Source organism: Cebus imitator, unplaced genomic scaffold (genome assembly GCF_001604975.1).
Source record: "Cebus imitator isolate Cc_AM_T3 unplaced genomic scaffold, Cebus_imitator-1.0 Scaffold75, whole genome shotgun sequence".
Lineage (NCBI taxonomy): Eukaryota > Metazoa > Chordata > Mammalia > Primates > Cebidae > Cebus > Cebus imitator.
Window position 1 is genome coordinate 674,977 of NW_016107390.1, and position 14,548 is coordinate 689,524.

At 62.1% G+C, this 14,548-nt stretch overlaps 1 protein-coding gene across 43 annotated transcripts in view; it reads left to right on the forward strand.

The window, feature by feature from the left end:
• Nucleotides 1–14,548, forward strand: part of OBSCN (obscurin, cytoskeletal calmodulin and titin-interacting RhoGEF) — a 174,023-nt gene that overhangs the window by 70,921 nt on the left and 88,554 nt on the right. For 41 of the 43 annotated variants that reach the window (XM_037739755.1, XM_037739768.1, XM_037739769.1 and 38 more), the window contains 18 exons: nucleotides 366–632; nucleotides 858–970; nucleotides 1,094–1,247; nucleotides 1,457–1,618; nucleotides 1,703–1,807; nucleotides 2,625–2,891; nucleotides 3,097–3,366; nucleotides 4,290–4,556; nucleotides 4,646–4,912; nucleotides 4,997–5,263; nucleotides 6,303–6,575; nucleotides 7,342–7,608; nucleotides 7,814–8,080; nucleotides 10,910–11,182; nucleotides 11,633–11,899; nucleotides 12,835–13,101; nucleotides 13,206–13,469; nucleotides 13,763–14,026. In XM_037739755.1, the coding sequence (XP_037595683.1) occupies nucleotides 366–632; nucleotides 858–970; nucleotides 1,094–1,247; nucleotides 1,457–1,618; nucleotides 1,703–1,807; nucleotides 2,625–2,891; nucleotides 3,097–3,366; nucleotides 4,290–4,556; nucleotides 4,646–4,912; nucleotides 4,997–5,263; nucleotides 6,303–6,575; nucleotides 7,342–7,608; nucleotides 7,814–8,080; nucleotides 10,910–11,182; nucleotides 11,633–11,899; nucleotides 12,835–13,101; nucleotides 13,206–13,469; nucleotides 13,763–14,026 (4,281 nt within the window). The remainder of the gene's footprint in view (nucleotides 1–365; nucleotides 633–857; nucleotides 971–1,093; nucleotides 1,248–1,456; nucleotides 1,619–1,702; nucleotides 1,808–2,624; nucleotides 2,892–3,096; nucleotides 3,367–4,289; nucleotides 4,557–4,645; nucleotides 4,913–4,996; nucleotides 5,264–6,302; nucleotides 6,576–7,341; nucleotides 7,609–7,813; nucleotides 8,081–10,909; nucleotides 11,183–11,632; nucleotides 11,900–12,834; nucleotides 13,102–13,205; nucleotides 13,470–13,762; nucleotides 14,027–14,548) is intronic. The other 2 variants (XM_037739762.1, XM_037739761.1) reach the window with 2 other exon arrangements.

Here is a 14,548-nt window from a genome sequence, read left to right on the forward strand (position 1 = left end):
GGGAGAGGAGGAGGGAAGGGAGGATGGGGAGGGGCACTGAGGCGGGGGGAGGAAGGAGGAAGGAGGGATACTGAAGGGAGGAGGGAGGAGTGGGGACACTGAGGGGAAGAGGGAGGAGCAAGGCTGGGCACTGAGGGCAGGAGGGAGAAGGGAGGAGGGGCACTGAGGGTGGGGGCAGGCCCTGTGGGCAGGTCCTAAGGGTGGGGGAGGGGTAGGCCTCCTGCAGGAGGGGCGAGCCCTGGGGGTGGGCATGGGGCAGCTGCCAGAGCCCTCCCTGAACTCCTGGGGAAGCCGACTGTGCCCAAGGGTTCTGAGGTGAGGGTCCCAGAGCAGTGGCTGACCCACGCCCCATATGTGCCCCGCAGTGCGTCAGGTACGGCTGGTCCGGGGCCTGCAGGCAGTGGAAGCGCAGGAGCAGGGCACAGCTACCATGGAGGTGCAGCTGTCGCACGCAGACGTGGAGGGCAGCTGGACTCGGGACGGTCTGCGGCTCCAGCTGGGGCCCACGTGCCACCTGGCTGCGCGGGGTCCCACGCACACACTCACGCTCTCTGGGCTGCGGCCTGAGGACAGTGGCCTGGTGGTCTTCAAGGCAGAAGGCGTGCACACATCGGCACAGCTCGTGGTCACTGGTGCGTGGGGGAGCCGGCGGGACACAGCACAGAGCACATCCGCCTGTCCCAAGGGGGCCCTGGGGAGGCCGGTGGGGACTGTGAGGACCTGGGTGAGCCAGCCCCATATAATTCCGTCAAGCTCGTGCACTGCCCCATACTTGTCCCCGTCCCCGTCCCCGTCCCCACCCTGAAGGCTCCTCTGAGCCCTTTTTCTCCTCTCACCTCCCGCTTCCGCCTCCGCAGAGCTGCCCGTGAGCTTCAGCCGCCCACTGCAGGACGTGGTAACCACCGAGAAGGAGAAGGTTACCCTGGAGTGCGAGCTGTCTCGTCCTACTGTGGATGTGCGCTGGCTGAAGGTGCCTCTCCGCCCCCCGCCGCCCAACTCCGTTGCCCCCTCCCCTCCCCTCACTTGGGTGGGCCCGAGTGGAACCCCAGGACGGAGCCACCTGAGCGCCTGACTGGGCCTCTGTGCTCCTCAGGACGGTGTGGAGCTGCGGGCTGGCAAGACAGTGGGCATCGCGGCCCAGGGCGCCTGCAGGAGCCTCACTATTTACCGGTGCGAGTTCACAGATCAGGGCACGTATGTGTGTGATGCCCATGACGCCCAGAGCTCCGCCTCTGTGAAGGTGCAAGGTGAGGGCTGCATGGGGCACGTGGGGCGTGGCAGGTGTAGGCACCTCCTCCTGTACTCCATGGTCCCCAGCCAGGGGCTTGGCCGCTCTGCTTCCATCCTCACGACCCTCAGCGTGCTGGGGCACTGGGTGGGGCGCACCGGGCGGGGGCTGCTGGGAGTGGCTCTGTGCATCCGGGGCTGGCTGGCAGGGCCTCCCTTGCCACCCCAGGCCGCAGCATCCAGATCGTGAGGCCCCTGGAGGACGTGGAAGTGATGGAGAAGGACGGGGCCACCTTCTCCTGCGAGGTCTCCCACGATGACGTGCCTGGCCAGTGGTTCCGGGAGGGCAGCAAACTTCGTCCCAGCGAGAACGTGCGCATCCGCCAGGAAGGTGTGAGGGCAGGCGGCTGCGGTGGGTATGGCCCGGCCCGGGTCCTCCTCTGCCCTACCCATGCTGAGCATCCCTTGTCCCTAGGAAGGACATACACACTCATTTATCGGAGGGTCCTGGCAGAAGATGCAGGAGAGATCAAATTTGTAGCCGAAAATGCAGAATCGCAAGCCCAGCTCCGAGTGAAGGGTGAGGTGGGGGCTGAGGGGAGGGAGGGCGGGGCCTGGATGGTCTGTGTGTGTGGCCAGCTGGCTCAGCTCAGGCCCGGATGCCCCAGGCTGGCTCTCAGGACCGGGACAGCAAGGACTCACGAGGAGGGAAGGGGCTGTCACCTCCCTGGCAGGAAAATAAGGGCTGGAGAAGCAGCCATGAGGGGATTTTTGCTTAAAACCAGGGTCCTGATGAATTCTCCCTCAGGCTGCAGCGAGTGCTGGAGAGACCCGGCTTGAGGCCCTGCCAGGGCGAGGGGTGGTGGGGGCTCCATCTGCTGGCCCTGAGGAGGAGGATGGCTGGGGGGAGTGGTGCTGGGGTGGCAGGGAGGGGGCTCTGTAGATGCGAGGGGTGGGGACGGGGGGGTGGGGCAAGCCAGAGGTTTGTGGGGAGGGACGTGATTCCTGGGGCTGGACTAGGGTATGCAGTTCTGGTGCCGAAATGGGGGCTTGGGGAGAGGACTGGAGTGGGTGGGCTACATGGGCAGGGCCTGCCCTGCTCTGGGCGGGACCTGGGCAGTGGAAATGGGAATGTGGGCTACGCTGTGGGAAGGGGGCAGTCACGGAGGCAGACACACTACTCTTGCTGTTGGTCAGCTCTGTGTAGTAGGTCCTAGCACAGCTCCTGGGGCACACTCGGCCTGGCCACCCTGACCCCTGGTGGGCAGACATGGCTGTTGGGAGCTAGTTGGGTCCAGGCCTTTGGCTGTCCAGGACTCCCAGTGCCTTGTCAGAGCCTGGGCCTGGGAGCCCTGAGCACTGTCTCTGACCCAGCCCCATCACCACCACACTCACAGAGCTGCCAGTGACCCTCGTGCGCCCGCTGCGGGACAAGATCGCCATGGAGAAGCACCGCGGCGTGCTGGAGTGTCAGGTGTCCCGGGCCAGCGCCCAGGTGCGGTGGTTCAAGGGCGGTCGGGAGCTGCAGCCCGGGCCCAGGTATGAGCTGGTCAGTGATGGCCTCTACCGCAAGCTGGTGATCAGTGACGTCCAGCCGGAGGACGAGGACACCTACACCTGCGACGCTGGTGATGTGCAGACCAGCGCACAGCTCTTTGTGGAAGGTGCGGGCAGGAGGGCAGCTTTTGTGTGTGGGGGTGTCTCTTGGGGTCGTGGTTTGCCCTGTGCTCCCGGAGACGCTGGGTCCAGGCAACTCAGCAGGATGCCAGCATGCACGTGGCGGGCAGGGGCTTGTTCCCAGGAAGGAACCTGCCGAAGGGGCAGCCTGTCCTTTCCTCGGGACCTGCCAGCGCCGGCTTCTCCCCACAGAGCAGTCCATCACCATCGTGCGGGGTCTGCAGGACGTGACGGTGATGGAGCCCGCCCCTGCCTGGTTTGAGTGTGAGACCTCCATCCCCTCAGTGCGGCCACCTAAGTGGCTCCTGGGGAAGACGGTGCTGCAGGACGGGGGAAACGTGGGCCTGGAGCAGGAGGGCACGGTGCACCGGCTGACGCTGCGGCGGACCTGCTCCACCATGACCGGGCCCGTGCACTTCACCATCGGCAAGTCCCGCTCCTCTGCCCGCCTGGTGGTCTCAGGTGAGACACGGGGCAGAGCCACAAGAGGACAAGGTTCAGGGCTGCTGGGAGGCCTGGATGGGGCTGTGGGCGGGTACAGGGCAGTGCCGTGGAGATGACTCAGGGCAGTGAGTGGGCACAGTTCAGGGTCATGAAAGGATGTTGTTCAGGGCAGGGGGAGGACACAGACCAGGGCCACGGGGGACACGGCTCAGGGCCGGGGGAGGACACAGACCAGGGCCATGGGGGACACGGCTCAGGGCTGGGGGAGGACACAGACCAGGGCCACGGGGGACACGGCTCAGGGCCAGGGGAAGATAGTTCACGGAACGGTGGACGCAGCTGTTGGAAACAGATGCTTGGTGCCGAAAAGAAAAATCAGCTCTGAGACAAAAGGATCTTTCAGAAACGCTGTTTTTATTTTCTGGGCTGCAGGAAGGGTACCCTCACTAGCCATCGTGCCATGAAAGTACAGTGAACAAAGGAAAACACACACATTTATCCCTTACGCATCTGGGGTCATCCTTACTGCTGTGTCTGATCTCTGTTGGCTGGAGCCAGACCTCACCATCTAAACTAAAACCTGATGGGCTAACAACTTAAAACTTTCTAAACAGGTGAAAGCAACGGAGAGCTGGGACCTGCCTGTGAGCACGTCCAGCACAGATGTCTTAGTTTAAGTACAAGGACACAGAATGTACTATGTGTCTGTAAGCATGGCATGTCTAACAGCTACATAGGATAAGGCTTAACAGAGTTACTAGCACACTTATGATTTAACAAGAAAGAAAACTTTTAAAAGGAACTTTTCTACTTCCCACAGTGGCTCAGGGCCAGGGGAGGACTTGGTTCAGGGCCATAGACAAGTAGGGCAGGGTTGGCAGGCAGGGCAGGGTGATTGGTTCCTGTGGCCCTGTGGCCCAGCCTGTCCCCACTCCCTGCAGACATTCCTGTCATCCTCGCACGGCCGTTGGAGCCCAAGACGGGCCGTGAGCTGCAGTCCGTGGTCCTGTCCTGCGACTTCCGGCCGCCCCCCAAGGCTGTGCAGTGGTACAAGGGTGACACGCCCCTGTCTCCCTCTGAGAAGTTCAAGATGAGCCTGGAGGGTCAGATGGCCGAGCTGCGCATCCTCCGGCTGGTGCCTGCTGATGCTGGTGTCTACCGGTGCCAGGCGGGCAGTGCCCACAGCAGCACTGAGGTCACCGTAGAAGGTGGGGCATGAGGGGCACGGGGCCACTGAGAGGGTCTGGGGAGGGGTCTCCTGGTGGTATGGGCGCTGAGGCCCGCTGTGTCCTTGCAGCACGGGAGGTGGCAGTGACAGAGCCGCTGCAGGACGTGGAGGTCACGGAGCAGGGCCAGGCCAGCTTCTCCTGTGAGCTGTCCCATGAGGACGAGGAGGTCGAGTGGTCGCTCAACGGGACACCCCTGTACAACGACAGCTTCCACGAGATCTCCCACAAGGGCCGGCACCACAGCCTGGTGCTGAAGAGCGTCAGGAGGGCCGACGCGGGCACGGTGCGCGCCTCCTCCCGCAAGGTGTCCACCTCCGCCCGCCTGGAGGTCCGAGGTGAGCCGTCCCGCGAGCCTGCGGGGGCCCCCACTAGGGATGGGACAGCGCTGTGCTCCCCTCACCCTCCCACCCCTCCTGCAGCAAAGCCGGTCGTGTTCCTGAAGGCTCTGGACGACCTGTCCGCTGAGGAGCGCGGCACCCTGGCCCTGGAGTGTGAGGTCTCTGACCCCGAGGCCCCTGTGGTGTGGCGCAAAGACGGCGTGCAGCTGGGCCCCGGCGACAAGTATGACTTCCTGCACACGGCGGGCACACGGGGGCTCGTGGTGCACGACCTGAGCCCTGAGGATGCCGGCCTGTACACCTGCCACGTGGGCACCGAGGAGACCCGGGCCCGGGTCAGCGTGCACGGTGTGTGGCTGCGGGCACAGGGGAGCTCCGGGAAGGGGGGCACGCTAGGCTTGGGGGTGGGGCCGGCCACCACCTGGGCGGCCCACGTCGTTCTCCGAGATTGAGGGGCTGCTCTGCTGAGCTGGAGAGGCCAGGGGGACCTCCTAGGGGAACCATGGCTTGACGTGGTCCTGTGAGGCCCGGGTGCAGGCAGGTGGCCCCGGGGGTGATGGGTCCCAGAGCCAGGGTTGGAGGCTGTGCTCTCCCTGCCCAGTGTGCTCCAAGGGGCACAGCCAGGGATATTGCCCTGAACCAGGGGCTGTGTCTGCGCAGAAGCCACCAGGCCAGTGTGGGGGCACCAATGGGGATGACCAGGCAGAAGCTGAGATGCCAGGCAGGGGCCGGGAGTAGGCTGCATCTCTGTCCTTCACAGGGCCCCAGCAAGGCCCCAGAGCCACGGGGCTGGCAGGATGGAGCTATCTCCAAACCCAGTCTTGCAGCCTTGTGGGCGCATGTGCCCTGGAGCCTGCCTGCTTCTCAGGGGCAGGTCCCCCAACTGCAGGGCAGCTGCCTGGCCCCGTGTGTGCCCACTGTCCTGGCTCCATGACTGGGAATCCCCATCCCAGTCCCAGTGGCATCCTGGTGTGGGTGACAGGCGGCATAACAGGCCTGGTGACTGGTCCCCGACAGTCTTGTAACGAGATGGGGACGGGGCAGGAGGCGGTGAGTTTGTCCTGGAGCTGGGCCCAGCGCCTCCTTTCCTCCCTGTGGCCACCGTGGGTCCCCCCTCTCCCTGCCACCCCTGTTAGAGCTCAGAGCTGTGGTTACGCAGATGCCAGGGTGCAGCCAGCTCCTGCAGAGGGGTGTCTTCTCATTGGCTGAGGCAGTATCCCACCCTCCCCCTCGGGGCCTGGCCTCTCCCAGGGTCTGATTCCTCTAAAGGACCAGGGGGATCCGGCTCCTCCTGGGGTCTGGTCTCTGCAAGCTCTGATGTCTCCCAGGGTCTGGCCCAGGGCAGTGCCATCCCCTTGGCTGGCCTGACAGTCTCCCATGGCCGCAGACCTGCATGTGGGCATCACCAAGAGGCTGAAGACAGCGGAGGTGCTGGAGGGGCAGAGCTGCAGCTTCGAGTGCGTCCTGTCTCATGAGAGCACCAGCGACCCGGCCACGTGGACAGTCAGCGGGAAGACGGTGGGCAGCTGCAGCCGCTTCGAGGCCACACGGCAGGGCCGAAAATACGTGCTGGTGGTCCGGGAGGCTGCGCTGAGCGACGCTGGGGAGGTGGTCTTCTCTGTGCGGGGCCTCACCTCCAAGGCCTCACTCATCGTCAAAGGTGGGCGGGGCCTGCTAGATGGGGGCTTGTCACCCGGGCTGGGGAGTGGGGAGCCTGGGCCTGTCCCCAGGGGTCCAGGAGCTGGGCTCCCCAGCTGCAGAAGCTGCTGGGGGTGCTTTTGGGGCCTGTCTCCCCCCCGCTGTGGCTCAACTCCCCTTCTGGAAGCCTCGGGGCCTGAGGCACCTGCTGGGTTCTAGGGGAAGGGGCCACACTCTGAGCTCTGATGAGGGCCTGGATTCTTGTCCAGTCCGTGGTCCGAGTGCCCTGAGTGCTTGGTAGCTCCCCAGAGCTGGGGCTCACGGGGCCAGTCTGGCAGCACCGGTCTGAGGCCCCAGCCTCGGGCTCCGCTGATGTCACTGCCAGCGCCTGAGTTGGCACCCCTGATGTGCACGGTTGGTGCAGCTCAGCAGGCGGGGCTCACTCCTGGGACGCCAACCATGGCCACACCGAGTCATTGGCCTGAAAGATGCCAATGGATAAAATTCTGTGGTGGTTGATCTTCCTGCCTCCCGGTCCCACGCTGGTGACAGTGGGCACACTGGCATTCCAGGACTCTGAGGCTCCTGAGGGTGGAGGTGCCCAGAGTTTGAGGGTTGCAGGTTCTGTCGCCTTAGTCATCAGAGAGCGAGTGTTCCCAAACGCTCGTCCTTGCCCCAGTCCTGGTCTTGGCGGAGGAGGAAGGTTTTGGCTGGGTCTGTGCCTGGGGCTGTGGCTGGCACCATGGCCCTGGCTGGGCCTCAAGGGCAGCTGTCCCTGCTCCCTTCAGAGAGGCCAGTGGTCATCACGAAGCCCCTGGAAGACCAGCGGGCGGCGCCAGGGGAGGACGTGGAGCTGCGCTGTGAGCTGTCGCGGGCGGGCACCCCCGTGCGCTGGCTGAAGGATGGGAAGGCCATCCGCAAAAGCCAGAAGTATGACGTGGTCTGCAAGGACACGATGGCCACGCTGGTTGTCCGTGGAGCCTCACTCAAGGATGTGGGCGAGTACACGTGTGAGGTGGAGGCTTCCAAGAGCACAGCCAGACTCCGCGTGGAAGGTAAACGCCACGGGAGCCCCGTGCCTGGCCCTGGAGCGTCCTCACTTCCCTGGCGGGGCAGGGGGCCACCCCTGGAGCCCGAGCTCCTCTGTCCCAGCTGGAAGGGCTCACCCAGGTCCCAGTGCTTCCGCAGCCAGGCCTGGACGATAATGGGGCCAGCACGGGCCTCACGCCCCACTTATTCTGTTTCCATCTCCCTGCCCAGAAAAAGCAAACCGCTTCACAGAGGAGCTGGCCGACCTGCAGGTGGAGGAGACGGGCACAGCTGTATTCACGTGCAAGACGGAGCGCCCCGCAGCCACCGTGACCTGGCGCAAGGGCCCCTTGGAGCTTCAGGCCTCAGGGAAGCACCAGCTCAGCCAGGAGGGCCTGACCCTTCGGCTCACCATCAGCGCCCTGGAGAAGGCAGACAGCGACACCTACACCTGCGACATCAGCCAGGCCCGGACCCAGGCCCGGCTCCTGGTGCAAGGTGAGGCGACCACGTGCGTGGCCCAGGCTTTGATGGCACTGGAGACTTGGTGGTGGACAGGCCTAGCTTCGGTTTCCTATCATGAGGGTAGTGGAGTGCTCCCTGGGTGGCCACTGAGGCTGCAGCGTGGCTGTGAACGAGCTGCCAGCCGTCACTTCCGCGTGTGTTTATTCGGTCACTGTGTGTTTCTTCCGCATGCGTGGGTGCCTGGCCCCATGCGTGAGCTCTGTGTGTACCTGCACATGCACCCTGTCACCCTTGTCCCAGAGGGACAGCCTGACTCGGCCATGCCTGGCAGCCTCAGGTGCCCCCAGGGAAGAACTGACGGTCATTAGGGTTGTCACCCAGAGTTACTCTGACATTTTGGTCTTTCTCTTGTTGCTTATAACAGAATACCTGAAACTGGGTCATTTGTAAAGGAAAGTAATTTACTTCTTACAGCTCTGGAGACTGGGAAGTCCAAGGTCAAGGGCCACATCTGGTGAGGGTCCTTGCTTCAGGGACTCTCTGCAGAGTCCCCAGGAGGTGGCACACGGCATTCCATGGGGAGGGGGCTGAGGGTGCCAGCTCGGGCCTCTCTGTATCTTCCTGTGAAGCCACCACTCCCATGACAGTGCTTTAACCTGTTAAGCCATTGATCCGTGAACGGACTAATCCATTCCTGAGGGCAGAGCCCGCTCACCCAATCCCTTCCTAAAAGCCCCACCTCTTTGTGTTGCCACATTGGGATTAAGTTTCCGGGAGCAGGTGGCTTTTTGATCTTACTGTTTGCCTCTATGGTTGAGTGGCAGGCAGAGTGAGAACTGTCCTTTCCATGCTGTAGATAAGAAAACTGAAGTTTCAGTGGGTCCATGGCCAGGGCCAGGTCGTGGGGCCCATTGGCGTCAGGGCAGGAGAGTCCCCGCCCCTCACTATAGCCTCCACTTGGTTCTGCAGTCCTGGGCTGGTGTCCAGACCTGAGTTTGCAGGAGGTCCCTGCTGGGGTCTGACCACAGAGCATTCACAGTGTCCTATGTATGAAAGGCCCCAGGCTTGATCATCAGAACTAACACAAACCAGGAATCATCACTGATTTTTCTGCAATGGATTTGGTGACCCTGGTGAAAGCATTCCGTTAGCACAGCAAAGCTCCATGATCTCAACTTGGTACCCATAGTTAATGTTTTAAAAAATTATCAAAAGTGGCTGGGCTCACGCCTGTGATCCCAGCACTTTGGGAGGTCGAGGCCGGGAGATCATGAGGTCAGGAGTTTGAGATCATCCTGGCCAATGTAGTGAACCCCGTCTCTACTAAAAATACAAAAAATTAGCCGAGTATGGTGGCATGCCCCTGTAACCCCAGCTACTCCGGGGGCTGAGACAGGAGAATTGCGTGAGCCCAGGAGGTGGCGGTTGCAGTGAGCCGAGGTCGCGCCATGGCACTCCAGCCTGGGTGACAGTACGACACTGCCAGAGTCTGTCTTGAGAAAAAATAAAGCCATCAAAAGTGAGAGTCACAAGATAACAAAAGTTTAACATGGCCGGGTGCGGTGGCTCATGCCTGTAAGCCCAGCACTTTGAGAGGCCGAGGTGAGTGGATCACAAGGTCAGGAGTTCCAGACCAGCCTGGCCAACATGGTGAAACCCCATCTCCACTAAAAATACAAAAATTAGCCAGGTGTCGTGGCGCACGCCTGTAATCCCAGCTACTCCGGAGGCTGAGGCAGGAGAATTGTGTGAACCCGGGAGACGGAGGTTGCAGTGAGCTGAGATCATGCCACTGCACTCCAGCCTAAGCAACAGAGCGAGACTCCATCCCAAAAAAAAAAAAGAAAGTTTAACCGATGAGGATGTGGGCCGGCTTGGTCAGGGAGGCCAAGCCGCTTCCGTGTGCCATCCGCCGATGAGAGCTTTGTCTGTGCGCGTGGCCCGGGCGGGGTCGGCCTCTGTGGAGTCACGCCTGCGGGGCACCGTGTGCACAGAAGGAATCTGAATGCAGGGCCCGTCTCGATATTCATAAACGTTGTCTCTTACCATTCCTAATTCAACTGCCAAAAAGCCTCATTTCTAGGAATTCACGATTTCCATCTTCCAATCATTTGATTTAAATTTCAACACAACTGTAGCTTTATTTATTTTTTGTTTTTGAGACAGAGTATTCCTCTGTGGCCTAGGCTGGAGTGCAATGGCGAGCCTTCGGCTCACTGCAACCTCATCGTTCCGGGTTCAAGCGATTCTCCTGTCTCAGCCTCCTGAGTAGCTAGGATTATAGGTGCACGCCACCATGCCTGGCTAATTTTTTTTTGTATTTTTAGTAGAGACGGGGTTTCACCATGTTGGCCAGGATGGTCTCAATCACCTGACTTCATGATCCACCTGCCTTGGCCTCCCAACGTGCTGGGATTACAGGCGTGAGCCGTCGCTCCTGGCACATTTTTTCACACTCCTGTTTCATCTGTTACTAGAGGAGTTAATTTCATGGCACAATTGTAATGACACGCACAGCCGGCATTAGCAAGTTTGGCAGCCGGCCGCTTCTGGGAGCACAGCTTGGAAAGTGGGCAGGACTGCGCCGGCGTGGTCCTCAGCAGGCCGTGGTCTTGCCCAGCAAGCCTTGCAGAAGGGCTCCCGAGGTGCAGAGAGGTGGGCTCGGGGCTCCGAGTGGCCCTCAAACAACTATCTTTGGATTGTTCAGCTCTGACCCACTTACTGTTTTTGGAGTTCTGTCCCTGCAAACTTGTTAAAACACAGCCACCTTGCTCTGTCCTGGGGAGTGCCTGTCCTGGGGAGCCCCGCTGGCCAAGCTACCCTGGACGCTGTGGGGCCCCCAAGCAGTCTGTGCCTTTGCAGGCCGGCGGGTGCACGTCATCGAGGACCTGGAGGACGCGGATGTGCGGGAGGGCTCCTCGGCCACCTTCCGTTGCCGGATCTCCCCTGCCAACTACGAGCCTGTGCACTGGTTCCTGGACAGGACACCCCTGCATACGAATGAACTCAATGAGATCGAGGCCCAGCCCGGGGGCTACCATGTGTTGACGCTGCGGCAGCTGGCGCTCAAGGACTCCGGCACCATCTACTTTGAGGCGGGTGACCAGCGGGCCTCGGCTGCCCTGAGGGTCACTGGTGGGTCGCATGCCCGCGTTGCCCACGTCGCTCAGGGCTGCAGCCAGGTGGAGAGGCGGACATAGTTCAGCCAAGTGCCCGGTGTCCCTGGGCTCACAGAGAAGGCCCCATTGGCCTTCTGTGGGGCGGGGGAGCTCGGAAGGCTGAATTGGGCTCTTTCGGGATGAATCCATCTGCGAGGTTTGCAGAACCGTGCTCGGCGCGGTCCGGGCCAGGCTGTATCCCCCGCAGGACAGGAGCCTCACTGTGGTGAGGAGGTGATGGGGTGAAGTGCCAAGCCTGCCCTGCCCTCTCCACAGCCTGTTGCATGGTCCCAGCGCGAGGGTGGCTGGTGGGTGCCAAGCCAGGGTGTGGTCTGGTTCGCAGTGAGAGCCAGGGTTTCCCCATCGGCCCCTCCGGCGGCAGTGTGGCAGCGTCCCACATGCTCCTGCTTCTCTCTGTGCCCCCCAGAGAAGCCAAGCGTCTTCTCCCGGGAGCTCGCAGATGCCACGGTCACAGAGGGCGAGGACTTGACCCTGGCGTGCGAGACCAGTACCCGCGACATCCCCGTGCGCTGGACGAAGGACGGGAAGACCCTGCGGCCGTCCGCCCGCTGCCAGCTGAGCCACGAGGGCCACCGGGCCCAGCTGCTCATCACCGGGGCCGCCCTGCAGGACAGCGGACGCTACAAGTGTGAGGCTGAGGGCGCCTGCAGCAGCTCCATCGTCAGGGTGCATGGTGAGCCCCAGATGCCCGAAGCCCAGCCATGGGCTAGGCACCTGCCGCTCTCTTGTCAGGCAGCACCAGCTTCAGGGCAGGGTGTGTGCACCCCCAGGGAGCCCAAGGCAGGATGACCCGGGCTCCCATGCATCCTGTGTGGGGCGCCCCTGGTCCCCATGTGCTTCCTGGCACTTCCTGGCACCTGCTCCACCCTGCTTGGCTCCTGCCCTGGCCTCTGCCACCCACAGGAGCCACCCTGCAGACCCTCCGCCTTCCTGAAGGGCCATCCCTCTGCAGGCCTGTGTGCCCATCTCCCTTTTTGTTTTTGAGTCGGAGTTTCGCTCTTGTTGCCCAGGCTGGAGTGCAGTGGCGTGATCTTGGTTCACTGCAACCTCTGCCTCCCGGTTTTAAGCGATTCTCCTGCCTCAGCCTCCTGAGTAGCTGGGATTACAGGCACGCGCCACCACGCTCAGCTAATATTTTTTGTATTTTTAGTAGAGACGGGGTTTCTCCATGTTGGGCAGGCTGGTCTTGAACTCCTGACCTCAGGTGATCTGTCCCCCTCAGCCGCCCAAAGTGCTGGGATTACAGGCAGAGCTGCCTCGCCCAGCCCTAATCTCCCTTTTAAGAGGTGCCACCATGGTGGCTGAGGGCCCACCGTGACCTCATTTGACCTTATTTCCCTTGTCACAGCCACACTCGGAGGTCTGGGCTAGGGCTTTCATCCGTGAATTTGGGGGGCACAGGTCCCTGACACCTGACTGTTCTCCCACTTGATTCACCCTTTCTACCCCTCACCTTCAGAGCTGACCCTTTCCAGAAGTCCTGAGGTCCCTGCCACAGGCCCCACAGGAGAAGGGGGAGGCGGGATGTACCCAGCCCTCCACCCCCTACTGGGGACCCCTCGTGGACTTCAGGGCAGGGGGGTGAGCTGAGCCTGTGCCTATCTGCAGCCCGGCCGGTGCGGTTCCAGGAGGCCCTGAAGGACCTGGAGGTGCTGGAGGGCGGTGCTGCCACACTGCGCTGCGTTCTGTCATCTGTGGCCGCACCTGTGAAGTGGCGCTGCGGGGACAGTGTCCTGAGGCCAGGTGACAAATACAGCCTACGCCAGGAGGGCACCATGCTGGAGCTGGTGGTTCGGGACCTGCGGCCGCAGGACAGTGGGCTATACTCATGCTCCTTCGGGGACCAGACCACTTCTGCCACCCTGACAGTGACAGGTAAGCATCTCTGTCCACCATGCCCATGTGGCCCAGCGATGCCGCCGCCTCCAACACAGGTGACCAAAGACGGTGCTCTCTGTGTCTGTCTGACCCTCCTGCAGCTCTGCCTGCTCAGTTCATTGGGAAACTGAGGAACAAGGAGGCCACGGAAGGGACCACGGCCACGCTGCAGTGTGAGCTGAGCAAGGCGGCCCCCGTGGAGTGGAGAAAGGGGTCTGAGACCCTTAGAGATGGGGACAGATACTGCCTGAGGCAGGTCGGGGCCGTGTGTGAGCTGCAGATCCGTGGCCTGGCTGTGGTGGACGCCGGGGAGTACTCGTGTGTGTGTGGGGAGCAGAGGACCTCTGCCGTGCTCACTGTCAGGGGTGAGACCATGTGTGTCCAGAGTCATGTCTGGTGTCCAGTTTTTCACGTCTGCCGTCCCAGTCCAGTCTTCCTGACTGTGCCATGCTCCTCCCAGCACACCATAGAATCCCTTCCCACTTTTGGGGCCGTGGAAGGAACCAGGAGAACCCAGCATCTCTAGCCAGACTCCTGCCCTCCAGGCACCCTGGGGCATGTCCTGTGGGAGTTGTCTTATTCTTGTCTCGCCATGGCCTGTCCCCAGTGCTCCCCAGTGTCTGACCTCTTCTGCATCTGTCTGTCCATCCCTCCCCAGCCATACCTGCCCACTTCATAGGAAGACTGAGACACCAAGAGGCCACGGAAGGGGCCACGGCCACGCTGCGGTGTGAGCTGAGCAAGGCGGCCGCCGTGGAGTGGAGGAAGGGGCGCGAGAGCCTCAGAGACGGGGACAGACACAGCCTGAGGCAGGATGGGGCCGTATGTGAGCTGCAGATCTGTGGCTTGGCCGTGGCGGATGCTGGGGAGTACTTGTGCGTGTGTGGGGAGGAGAGGACCTCTGCCATGCTCACCGTAAAGGGTAATGACTGCCCCTGGCCACATACACGGGTGGTTGTGTCTGAGCGGTGTGCACATTCCTGCCCTGTGCCCATGTCTGCGCTGTGGCCCTCCCTGTCTTTATTGGTGTGGTTCCTTCATTCCTTCAGTAGGGATTCCCCACACCTGCTGTGCATGACCCAACTTGGGCAGGAAGACAGCAGAGAAGAGAGGGCCCTCCCAGCCCTACCGGGTCACAGGCAGAGACAGGGCATGTGGGGAGAACTAACTCATGGGAAGATCACAGATCTTCTCTAGGGAGAGCCAAATCATTACGAGATGAGATCACAGACCTTCTGTAGTGTAGACACCAGGGAGGCAGCAAGGCAACCAGGAGGAGCCCCAGGAGCGGAACACAGATGGGGGTGGGGGGATGGGGGTGGGCTGGTGTGCACAGCCAGGGGTGAGGGGCCGCTGTGAGGAGGAGAGAGGCAGGGTGAGCCTGGGGAGGAGGTGACGGGTGAGGGTGGGGAGGAGGTGAGGGGTGGGCGTGGGGAGGAGGTGA